Source organism: Echiichthys vipera, assembly GCF_963691815.1.
Source record: "Echiichthys vipera genome assembly, chromosome: 7".
Lineage (NCBI taxonomy): Eukaryota > Metazoa > Chordata > Actinopteri > Perciformes > Trachinidae > Echiichthys > Echiichthys vipera.
Genome location: NC_139832.1, coordinates 9,195,052 through 9,207,551, shown reverse-complemented (window position 1 = coordinate 9,207,551; position 12,500 = coordinate 9,195,052). Strand labels below are relative to the sequence as shown.

Sequence of the window (12,500 nt, the reverse complement as noted above, 5' to 3'; positions counted from 1 at the left end):
ATACAAATCAAAGACATGACATGATGTTCTTTAATTGCCTGCGACAGAGCTGTTAAACTCCAGATGTTTGACAAGGCCCCTTAAACATTACACTACTCGTTGTGTTATTATGCAGTCACGCAGTAACATCACAATGCACGGGCACGGAAACTACACTCCCTGTGTGTCGTGTGTGTTTGTGTATGTGTGGGAGGATGAGACATAGGCTCCAAACCAGTGAGTGGAACACACCCTACATATTAATCCAGTCATTAGAAAACAACCAATCAAAATGTCACCTGGTTTTGTAGTTGTGATTTTACAAGCTTGCTGTCTCTTGTTTACTGTCGCCTTCCGCAACATCCTTGCTTGGCTAAATTACAACATCTGCAGGCTTTTCATTTCATGTGCTGCAACTTTATAACTTCTTTAGCAAGTAGAGGTTGATAAATCAATTGCATGAGCACCAAATGCTGTTTTTCCCCCCGAAAAAATGTGTTCACGTTTTGCTGAAGTTGTGCCTGATTACAAATGAATGTGGTTGTACAGTAATACTTCAACCAATGAATTACCCAGCCAGATGACTCACACAAACTTGCCCAATAAAATAAAGAGAGTTTTGTAATATCTTGGCCGTATGTAAAAGTACGGAGCCAGAGCTGCAGCTTAGATCTCTCAGAGGTTATTTCATTAAGGATATTATCTCCTCTTGTTTGACCAGATCTGATTCAGTACTGGGGCAAAGTAAACCTGTACTGGGCCAATTCCACAGTAAGCCCCTGTGGTGGAAACTGATAAAGTGTCCAGCCATTACCTGTCCATCTCTTTAGCTTTACCAGTGGACAAGGGGCTTAGGGAATACAATATGCTGCCAGGTCAGGGGTCGCACACTGCTTGTGAGGGGAGGCTAAGTGAATAAACGGGAAATCAGCAGAAACTGAAAATAACACAAACAAAAAAGGGAGCGACTTCAATAGATGTAATATAGGTCTGGAATGAGGTAGACAGAATGGAAGATGTAATATGAGATATTGTCTATTTTCGCTCCTTCTTCCCCTCCCTCTAGTCTGTGTCACTGTGTAACTGACTCTCTCTGGTCCTGCCTAAGCTCCCTTTGAAGGGGTTAAAGCCACTGTCGCTTGTAGAGGAGAGAAGGAAAGGTGAGTGTATGAGTTGGGGGAAGTAGAGGAGGAAAGAGAGAGAAAACCGTAGGGGAAAGACTGAAGAGAATACCTGACCATTCTTGGCCTTGCGATACGTATAAATCATACACACGGTTCCAAATGCAGTTTTCACAAAACCAAAACTTGTCTGACCTCACTGTTCTTACTGTGTAGGCAAGTCCTGCATCCATCAAATGCTGTCAATACTCCCTTCTTGACATGCTTTCTTTCAATAAGCTTTTCCTATTCTGTCTTCCTCTTACTTTTCCTTCAGCATGTAATAGCAGTGTGACCCCAAGTGAATCTGAGTGTCAAACCTTCCCCTCCGCTGCTCCTGTCCTCTCATGCATGGCAGCCTGTATAACATAACTCATACGAGGGCCTCTGTAATAGTGCTGCTGTTTGATCTGCTAGAATAACTCTGCGTATGTTCTCCTTGTCTCAGGTCACTCTGCCGAGCTCCAATCAATCACTCTGCATGGCCGTCTGACTGACTGAAGACTGGATCAATGTCTCACACACTCTCTCTCACACACACACAAACACACACACACACACACACATACACACACACACACACGACTCTGAAACACATGGCTCAGGGCTTGGGCTCACAGATCACTGCAAGACATCTTGGCTCTCTACTGTATGACAGGAAAAACAGAAGCGTATGAAGTCAAGTTAACAAAAAGAAGATAGACTTGGAAAACAATAGATGGCAGAAGGGAGGAAAATAAGGGAGAAAGGGGCTGAGTCAGGGGGTCAGACAGAAAGGAGCAGATACTTGATCAAAGTTAATTTTAGCTGATAAGTCCATCCATCATGTTGATGATACGTTTAATTCTCAGTGACAGCGTGTGGAGGGAAATGAGTTTTCAGGGAGTGAGGCTGTCATGTTTGACAATACGCATCAAGTCTCAGTTTGTAGTGAAAATTCGCCAATGTAGCGTCGATGACTGCATGACTGGAGTTGAAGAGTTGTTGACTTAAATATGACTTAGCTGTGAATGTTGGGACTACGGGGAAAATGAGGGTGTGGTGCTCACGTTGAACATCATTCCCTTCATCCAGGAGGAATGATCTCCATTACGGCAACACGCCACAACAATCAGCTTTTTGCTGTCAAGGCAAATATGAAAGTCAGGGTTTCCACACCTTCTTAAACATCATATTCAAGTTCTTTCCAGGCCCAATTCCCTAAAACTCACCTAACACTGCATCGTTTGAGACACAAATCAATCTTAAATACTTTTACAACACTGCCAATGTTTATAATGAGAACAATAAATGTCAAAATAATTAAAATTTTCTATTTATGCAAAAAATGACCTTTCAAACTTTAAGGGCTTTTTTTTTTTTCACTCAAATTCACATTTCAAGGACCTGTGGGAACCCTGGAAAGTATATGTCCTGGAAAACTGAAGATGCCAGAAGAGTGTGGTACTGTAAAAAGCACGGTGTGTACTGGAGGGTTAACTATGTTAAATGTTTTCTATCAATACGAATTTTAAAATAAAATCAGTAATACTTGGGGTGGTATATAATCAAGCAAACTGAATTATCACAAATTACAGATTTGCCTTTGAGTGTCTTTGTTCTACACACTCTCAAAGGAGCGCTCAGCTCACCGATGTCTATCTATGGTTTCCAGTTACAGCTTAACTCAAATATAGGGACAACAATCATGTGGTGGGAGTGACGATTCAATACTTGGTTCAACAGCCTAGCCTAGCTTAGTTTAGTCTTTAGTCAACACTATAAAAAAAATCATTATATTTCCAAACCCAGAGACATAAGAAAAGCATCCAAAACGATCTACCCTGAGAAGGGAACAGCAAAATATTTACTCAAAAGGGAGGTCATTTTAGGTGACCACCAGAACCACACACTGGAACTTGTCTTGTCTTTTCATACATGTTGCATAAAACCAGTTCTGCATGAGTAAAGGGTACTCTGTAGAGTTTTTACCTACAGTAGCGCTATGGAGCAGTTATTTTTTTAATGAGGAGCAGGTGTGTACACATGCACGAGAATGGACACGTGCATGTGGATGGCGCGTAACACAGTCTCACCAGTGGTTTTCACACTAATCCGCTGATCTACAACTGGCAGTAACCAAGATATGCAGCAATGCACCAGCAAAGGCAGGGGGGCTGAAAACTGTAAGCAAGTAAACATGGATGTAAAGAATGCAGGACTCAAAATCACCCACATGCTCACCTGGGCAATGAGGGAAAAAAGTCTGCTTTTCTTATGTTTTACGAGGTAGGAAAAGCATTCAAAATGTTTGTGAGATCTCAGTGATACAGAGAGTTATTGTGTAACACTGAACATGAACATATAATTTCATTTGTTTACAAGAAAACTCCACAGGGCACCTTTAAGTTTACTAGTAACTGTAGAAAAGTACTAAACTGCTTTGCAAATGTTCATTTAGAATTAATTAGGGTGATAAGCATTCTATATTAAAGAATGCACAGGGCATGATTATTATTATTTATTCAAACAGCCAAAGAAAACTGTACATTTTAAATCCTATAAGCCTTATTTAAATAGTTTGAGACAATGTCGATGCATTAATAGCTTTTTTCATTTCTAGTTTACAGTTTTTACCTGTGGGACTCAGAAGATACCACCACAACACGGGCAGGGGCAGAGCGACGCAGCACGTCCTCTAGGCACTGGACAAGCAGGAAGTGACCTAGATGGCAGATCTGGAAGGTGGACTCCACGCCGTCCTCCGTCAAGCTCCAGGGCTGAGTGCACACTGCTGCATTACACACCAGAATGTGAAGGGGCCTAGTGAAGGGGGAAGGAAGGCCGAAAATAAAACATGTTTGATTATTTATTGACTAAAGTGAAAACAAAGAAGACAAAGCTGCATAAAAGGGAGATTTTCATACCATAATAGGATGAAGAGGTAAGGAGAGACGGGGAGAAGGAATAAAAAAAAGAAGATGGAACAGAGAGAAGCAAAGGCAGAGAAAGGAAACGGGGTGTCTTATTCCACAGTGTGGGAGACTTTAGAGGTCTTCAGAGACAAAGCATCAGTAATGCTGATATGATACAGAGGTTTCCAGTGCAAATCCCCAAGGCTCGACAGGTACTGTAGATACTGAATACAGCTGGCTGGAATCCAAGAGCAGCAACACATTGAAAAGCAATCTCAAACCGTTTCAACACACGAGGGTGGTGGAAGTAATGGGTGTTGATACTGCCTCTGTGTAACTACTCTGAGTAACCAAAACCACCAACACAATGACTCAGAAAGGCTGAGAAGAAGAGAGCAGATCAAGGGAAATACACACACACACATTCATTAAAACAACGACTTTACCAATAAAAAAATATGTGCTTTAACACAGACATGCAACGCATTTCCATTCTCGCAGACTTCGTGTCAGCAAATGAGTAACACTTCCTGCTCTTGTGCCAATGAATGGAGATTGCTGGATTGGTCAGGGCAGCGAGAGATCCTTGTCGGTGACAGCGTCGCTCCAGCGAGCTCGAAACCACAGTAACACAGCCGAACAATCCAAACACACCCCACCAATTTCTAATTTCTTCCATTAGAATTAATTATGAGGCCGAAGGCAATTTGTGTACCCTGTGTTTAAGACTGCCTACTGGATTAATTAAAAACTGGATGCTGGAAAATTAATGTGTGAATTGTTATGCCTTGCTATAATGAGCCATCCCATGCTATTACATAGGAGTGTACTGTACGATCACCTTCAGGCCTCCGAACACACAAGGTTCATTAAAGAGCACAAACCTAGTCGCAAGTCAACTTAAATAATGCCAACCTCAGCATATTATCAACAGAGCACACACTAGCAGCGAGATATTCAAATTTTCAACCAAAATACAAAAGGGTGAGGGCGCCTAACTTAATGACCCGGTAGAAAAAAACTAAATAAATAACCTTTGTGACCTGCACTCAAACGTGATAAAACAAGATAGAAGAGGTAAAACCCCAGGGTCCCTGTGATGACAAGTTCTTCTCTGACACATAAAAAAAACAAAAACATGTTGGTTGTTTTTGGCCCAGTGTTCCCCTGTCTAATAGAGCATGAAGTACAGTAACATTGTGCTATAATAGGCAAAACTCTTGGGTCTGTTACCAATGTGCTGGCAGCAGCTGCACAATAACACCACAGGCATGAACTCTTGACCTAAGTTTTACGGTAGCTGTTGTTTAATACTGGTCATTATGTCAATTACACCTCTTAATATCTAAATTCGGTTTGACTCCTTTTTTGTAATCTTACACTATAAAAAACTGATGTCACTCAAAGTATATCACAAATTTGTGATCAAAAACTCCAATAACCAACTTTTCTCTGGACAGTAGAGCGATTTCCCCCACGCAGCTCAGATGGGCCTCTGGTGAGTCTGCTTGTAATGTAAAAGGCCTGTTAATTCAACTGCCCACCAGTTAGTCCCTCTCTCATAAGCGCAGGTCTAATGAATGTCTTTAATAGGCCTGTTGCCGTGTACCACAGTCCCTCTTTCCACATTAAGACCTCACACAACACTGTGTGCACTGTGCAATCTCAGCGCTGGTCAAACGAGGGTGTTAACTACCAAACAGGGAGACATAAGTTTATATATTTACTTTAAATAACCCCCCTGGGTGTGACCCCTGACCTCTAGAATAATGTGGGCCAGCAGGAAGAGATTGCCTGTGTGAGCTGGGCGCAGACTACTGGTCATTAACACTGAACTTTATTGGCAAAAAGAAAACTGGCACTGGCAACAAACATATGGATGCGTGCACCACTCATTCAAACTCACACAACAGAAAGCATACCTGCAAAGTGTGCAAAGAAGAAACATAACAATTTGACAGTTTTATGGCTACCATAGTCTTGCATTGCCAGACCATAGTCCATTATTGTGGTAAAGGGGAAAAACAGTCTGGGCTATTTGCATTTCTTTTAACGCACAGTCTTGAGGTGGATGCAGAAAATGGTGTCCCTTGCAGAACAGACAGTAGACCTGCACTGTACAACTAATGCAAAGGAATAGAATAATGGTAGATTAACGGCATCTGGCTTGCATGTATTTATACAGACCACCTATTACACATAATATGATTGAATTTAGAACAGGATGAATGCAGTTAAAAAAAAATCACAGGTGAAAACAAATTGTATGTGTTAATTACGGACCGTTCAGCAGAAATTGTATTAGGGACATTCTGTCAACGCTGTCTTCCATCAATTACATCCCAATGAAATTGCACTGCATTCAACAATATCAATATCCAGGTAATTTCATTTCAGAGGACAGGCAATTAAAGCAAAATCGGGGTCAATGGAACACAAAGCAGCGTGAAAGCCACTGACTAAAGCACTTAAAAGCAAGGGAGTGAGAAACGAGAGAAGGAAAAGAAAAAGACTCTGATTACATTTCACCTGTCAATGACACGCTGCAGGAGCATTATTGTGCGTGTGTGTATGAGTGTGTTTGTCTCTATGTGTTTACAAAACTGTGTGTACGCGTCTGTACGCAGAATTGTCGTGTGTATCTGTGCATGTATGCACATGTATGTGCGTGTTGTGTACGCACGCTCCTGTGTGTGTTATGCCTGAAGACATACGTGCAGTAATAGAGTGGTGGTAGACTCAGACAGCTGCCCAGTGCCATTCACAGCTCAGAGCTCCCAGTCTCCACTCTGCTCTGTTCGCCTTCTGATGAGAATTAATGTACTCTGACGTCCCCTGGGACTCCCCGACTCCCCCCAACAGCACAGCTAATGAAGAAATACAACCTTGCCAAAATACTGAGGTAGAGGGAATGAGCGACACAGACAGAGAAAGACTGAGAGACAACATGAGAAAGAGAAGCTGATGCAGATAAACAAATTGCAAAAAGGGATATGCAAAAAAAAAAGAAAAACACAAGCTGAGGGGTTCTGGGGACAGTAGGATTAAAGGGAGGTTAGTATACTGCACTGTGGATGGGAGGGATACATGTAAGAGATGGGAGGAACTACAGGACACAAGGTTAGGGAAGCCGCCGTGAGGTTTGGCTGTGACCCAAGACACGTGTCCTGGATGGCCATACCCTGCCCCAGGGCTGCCACGGGCAATGACTGCCCTGCCTCTCCCCAAGGGGCTCCCCTGACACCAACACCCACGCACAAACACACACACACACACACACACACACACACACACACACACACACACACACACACACACACACACACACACACACACACACACACACACACACACACACACACACACACACACACACACACACACACACACACACACACACACACACACACACACACACACAAACAAGCACACACACAAACACACACACACACATCCCTGCCTCAACACCTGCGGGTGGATGAGTAGTATGGATGACAGAATACATGACCCCAAAATAGCAACTGTGCGACCGTCCACTGGGACACAAGACGCATGCAGTAAAAGCTGACCACCACAGAATAAGTGTCATGAAGTCTGCTAGTCTGTTTCGACCAATGTCAAGCAAATCGACACAAATACACACACTTACTCCTGGGGCCGTGTCCATATGGTGTCCATCAGTAACAGTTTAGATGTCCTTTAAGCATGTATGCAGGAAGTAATGGTAATGAATACAGTGATCGGTCTAAATGAGAGTCCTCATTGCATTGCCTAATTTTCAATCTTCAGAGCATGCACAAAAGTCACAGCTGTGCTCACAGCCCTGATTTTCTTTTTCAGGGTTTTGCCAAACTTTGACCCCTAGATACAGCATTGACAGAAGGGGGAAGAAGAATAAAGGTTATTTTAAAGGTTTAGGTACATTTCATGTTGACTCTCGTTTTCCTACCCAAACTAAAAAGATATCCAAAAAATATCAAAGAGAAAGATCCAGTTTAGAAAATGTAGATTTTGGTTTATACTCACAGTTTCTTGGCCTTATAAGAGTCAGCGAACTCCCTGACACTGCGGAGAGAGGCCAGGTCACACATCATGGCTTCTACTCTGGCTTTGTGCTGTTGAGACAACAAACATACAGTTATAATAACCAGCAGCAACAGAAAAGCAAATTGCCACGATTATCATGATACAATATCCAGGTTCAAAGGGTTAAAAAAAAAAAAGGTGTGTTGTGTCCGTCCTGTTGCTCTTCTTGAGGTTTCAATTTTGGGGGGAGAGTTTTCTTTATCATAATCATAATATAAAGTGTATAAGCATAAATGACGTTGTGCACAAATCGTAAAGCCATTTAAAGCATATTTGTAAATATGACATTTGTAATTTCAGGCTTTATAAATAAAATTATTTGAGTATTACTGTATTCAGACATGTAAAAAAAAGATGCTCTAAAGACTCCTAAAGAACTCTATAGCTCCTAAATGTGTGTGTGTGTGTGTGTGTGTGTGTGTGTGTGTGTGTGTGTGTGTGTGTGTGTGTGTGTGTGTGTGTGTGTGTGTGTGTGTGTGTGTGTGTGTGTGTGTGTGTGTGTGTGTGTGTGTGTGTGTGTGTGTGTGTGTGCGTGCGTGTGTGTGTGCGTGTGCGTGCGTGTGTGTGTGCGTGTGCGTGTGTGTCATCTTACACCATATGTTAGGAGACAGGGTGAGGATCGGAGAGGAGAAGAGAAGAGAAAGATAAATGACTTAAGAAGTAAATGCATAGCTGCATTTACACACTGAGGAAGACAGGCTAAATATTCATCATCATCATCTCCATCCCACCGTAACGTTCTGCTGCAGGGCAAAGGCCTCAGCAGAGATGCAGGAGCAGGAGCATATCTCTAATAACAGCGTACGACCGTGTTGTTTTTTTTGTCCGTGATAAAGCATGTCAACTAAAGCCTATCTCCCTTCTTGCCCTTCTCTACATTTTTATCAGTACAACCCCTCAACAGACAACCCAGATCAATTGCCCAAGAACATATGAGCTCACGCGGGACCCGTGGTGTACGAGTGCGTGCAGCGTGAACCGAGGTGGAGCGAGTTCTGGTCAGACTGACAGTCCATTACACTCATCCTTCATACTGGAAAGGGAAAAGGAGTGAGATATCGCTCCCAGGACTCCAAGCTGGGCTCTGGGTTCAGTAGGAACCAGGTATTCCTGGTGCCACCTCTTCCCTTCGTCCTGCCCGCCATCCCTGAGGAACACCGTCAACTCACATTACACCCCATAACAGCATTCAGCGTTCCGCTCTCCATCCATTGCCGCCACCACTGCTGCTGCTGCTCCCCTGTCAGCCTTTTTTCCCCTGATCTGATCTCTGTGGGCGTCATATGGGAACGTCTTTCCTGTGCGTTTCTGTCTCCGCAGGGCTAAGTGTACATGACACTCACAGCAAGGACGCTCCATGGAGCAGTGAGCAGAAAGAAAACAAGAAAGGGTTAAGAGCGCCTTCTGATGGAAATGTGATTCTTCAGGCATTTTACAGACACCTTAACTGCCCCAGGGCGTATTTATACATGCATACACAGCCACACGCATACCCACACACACACACACAACAAATTCAATGTTGTGACTCAAGGGTAAAACCACGCTATCACACCATTATCTATGCCTGAATTATTCTCTTGATGCTACTCTATACCATTATATGGATGCTATTACAAAGCATTAAAGGGCTGATTATGGCTATTATAGATATGATTACAGGGTTCCTGCTTATATGATCTGCACACAGCAGTAATCACAGGTGAGAGGAGACAACTGTCTTATGACTTGTATGTGCAGCATTCACACTCCTGGCCACTTTTACACAGTATACATAGGCAGAAATGCAAGTAAAGTGAAAGAGGCCGAACTGTGAAAAGAAATGTTTGGTCACCGTTTGGTATTCAAACAGGAAGATGTGCGATGTAATGGGAAACCTCCGCAGTTAAAACGTGTGTAAAAAGCCTTCAGTTGTTCTTATGAAATGGAGAACTGAATTTTACAACAAGAAAAATGGGAGATCACTTCAAAACAAGGTCAGAGCAGGCAGCAGTGTGATAATTAACAGGTCAGTATAAGGCCTCCTCAACAGGGTAGCCCTCCATGAGTGTATGACCAGCAGAGAAGATGAGAGAAGGTGTCAGCTTGACGAACACATAGCCCCTTCTGTAGAGACAGGGTGGGAAAGGGAAGGAGAGATGGAGTAATGGGAGACCAGAGGGAGGATAGAGGGGGGTTGAAGGGGGGCCACTGGAGCAAATCCAGCAGGGAGAAGGTGAGCAGCCTGCCTGCCTGCCCGTCTACCCTCCCCCTGCAGATTGAAGTCTTGCGAAGAAAATAAAGTTTATTGCCTGGAAAGAGGGGGGAAAAAGCATGTAAAAAGCATTAAAGCGATGGAGGTGAACAATTAGACAGATGGCCAGGTTTTGGAAGGAGAAGAAGAAAAAAAAGGGTAGAAAAAGAGAGGAAGAACGCACGGACGCAATCGTTCAGGGTTTTTATGAGGACCCTGACAACTCCTGGTCTCTTCAAGGGCGAAGGAAAAGTGAGAGGCAGCGAAGCCTCTCTGGTTAACTCCGGAGTAATCGCTGAGTGTGCAACACCACAGAGCTCGGCTCGGGGTGACAGAGCTTACCGCCCCCAGCTACACACAACCTATCGCTCCATCTAAATGCAAAAGGCTAATTATGAATGAAACACACTTGTAAATAAGATTTACTGCTTGAAAACTAGAAACTGCAGCAACTGTGTGTCCATCTTAATGACCGTGAATCCGCAAGAGTCGGGGACAGAGAGCAGCAAGGTCACCATGATGGTAACATGGGCATCAGATCCCTCAGCACTCCACCGCTTCCGCCAACTCTCACCTTCCAAACGCACATCCGGCCGTCAACCCAAGAGAACAGCAGTGTGTAACATGACAATGACCTTTACGACTTTCACCATGAGGAGGGAAGGAAGGAAGCGGGGGACTAAGAGCAACGATGGAGAGCAAAAGTGCTGCGTGAGAGGAGGAAGTTGGCCGCTGCAGAGGTTCTCCTCGTCTCTCCTGGCGCTTTCCACGTGTGTTGGGGAATGACGTGGTCACTGCTGTGGAGACAGAGTGGAGGGATGGAGGGGGAAGAGCCCTAATACAATTATAAGTGGGGCCATCCAATCCAATAAAATGAAGAGGTATTAGAGCAGGGGAGCCCCATCCTGTTCAATAAGACACTGGACCACTCTACTAACTCTTAAAACACACACATGTAGGCATACTCACACACGCACACACACAGGTACACACACTTCGCTGACCCCTTTAATAGCATAGCAGCCAACCCTAATGGACGCAAGCAAGTGGAACCGCCAAATAATACACTGTCTTAATGCACTAGGCTCAATCTCATCCCCCCCTCCCCTTATCCTTCTCAGCCTTCTCTCTCACACTTTAACCCGCGTTTCCATCTTCACTCACCTCGTGCTGCCCCCTCATCGCCTCACCTCCCCTTATGGATCACCAATGCAGGGACAACACTTAAGAAATCAAAAGTACCTCCATATATACAAAACACTTATCCTGCAGCCCCCGCTTAACACCTTAGTCATGGACAAGGATGGCAAAAGAGTGAGTAGAGGAAGACAGAAAAGGTGTACTATTTCTATAGGTTGTAGTGGTTTCTATTGCTCCCTCCGAATACATTATATTAATAGCAATATTACTTTATTTTAACCAGCAGGTTCGGAGTTAAGGTGTTATAATGGCGGTGAAAGTGAATGAGCAGAGAAGACACCATGTGAAAAGGGCACCTTATAAAAGCAATTAGAGAAATGACTTTGAGCCCCTCTTCTTGCTCTGTAGATTAGAACAGGCCTCGGAGGGAGGAACACAGAGGAACTCAGATCTCTTTGACCTTGTCCGCAACACGCCACACTAAATTGGTCATCAGCTTTTAAGACTGTATTTTATCATAGATATATATTTTTAGCAAAAAGAAAAAGAGAAAGGGAAGGAGGGGTGAAACTGTGGAATGTGCTGGTCGTATATCATCCTGTCACAATTATGACATTTGTTCATAAATACCAACCAATCTCCTCTCCACCTGGCTAAGTCACATGCGCTTGTGCTTATGCACGCGCCATACACCAACAAAGAAATATGAACACACACCACGTGCAGCAAACGCACATGCACGCCGCGAATAAAGAAACAGACACATCTGGCTGGGTGCCCTACCACAGGTCTGAGAATTGACCTCCACACACAGACAAAGAGACTGAATACACACTCAAGAAACATACATTCAAGCAGCAAACACGCTCTAGACATTACAAACACAAACACACACAAACAAACAAATGCACGCGCACATACACATCCACTTACTCACTGACATGCACACACACTGCAATTAATAGGGAGGCAGGTCTCTGGTGAGGAAGAGAAAGTGCCTGTTCAGCA

The 12,500-nt window shown here is 43.7% G+C and overlaps 1 protein-coding gene across 1 annotated transcript in view; it reads right to left on the bottom strand.

Moving 5' to 3' along the window:
• wwox (WW domain containing oxidoreductase) overlaps window positions 1-12,500 on the bottom strand; it is a 132,176-nt gene that overhangs the window by 87,265 nt on the left and 32,411 nt on the right. The window contains exons 6-7 of the mRNA XM_083917479.1: window positions 8,060-8,148; window positions 3,756-3,941 (exon numbers count right to left, since the gene is read on the bottom strand). Coding sequence (XP_083773605.1) covers window positions 3,756-3,941; window positions 8,060-8,148 — 275 coding nt within the window. The remainder of the gene's footprint in view (window positions 1-3,755; window positions 3,942-8,059; window positions 8,149-12,500) is intronic.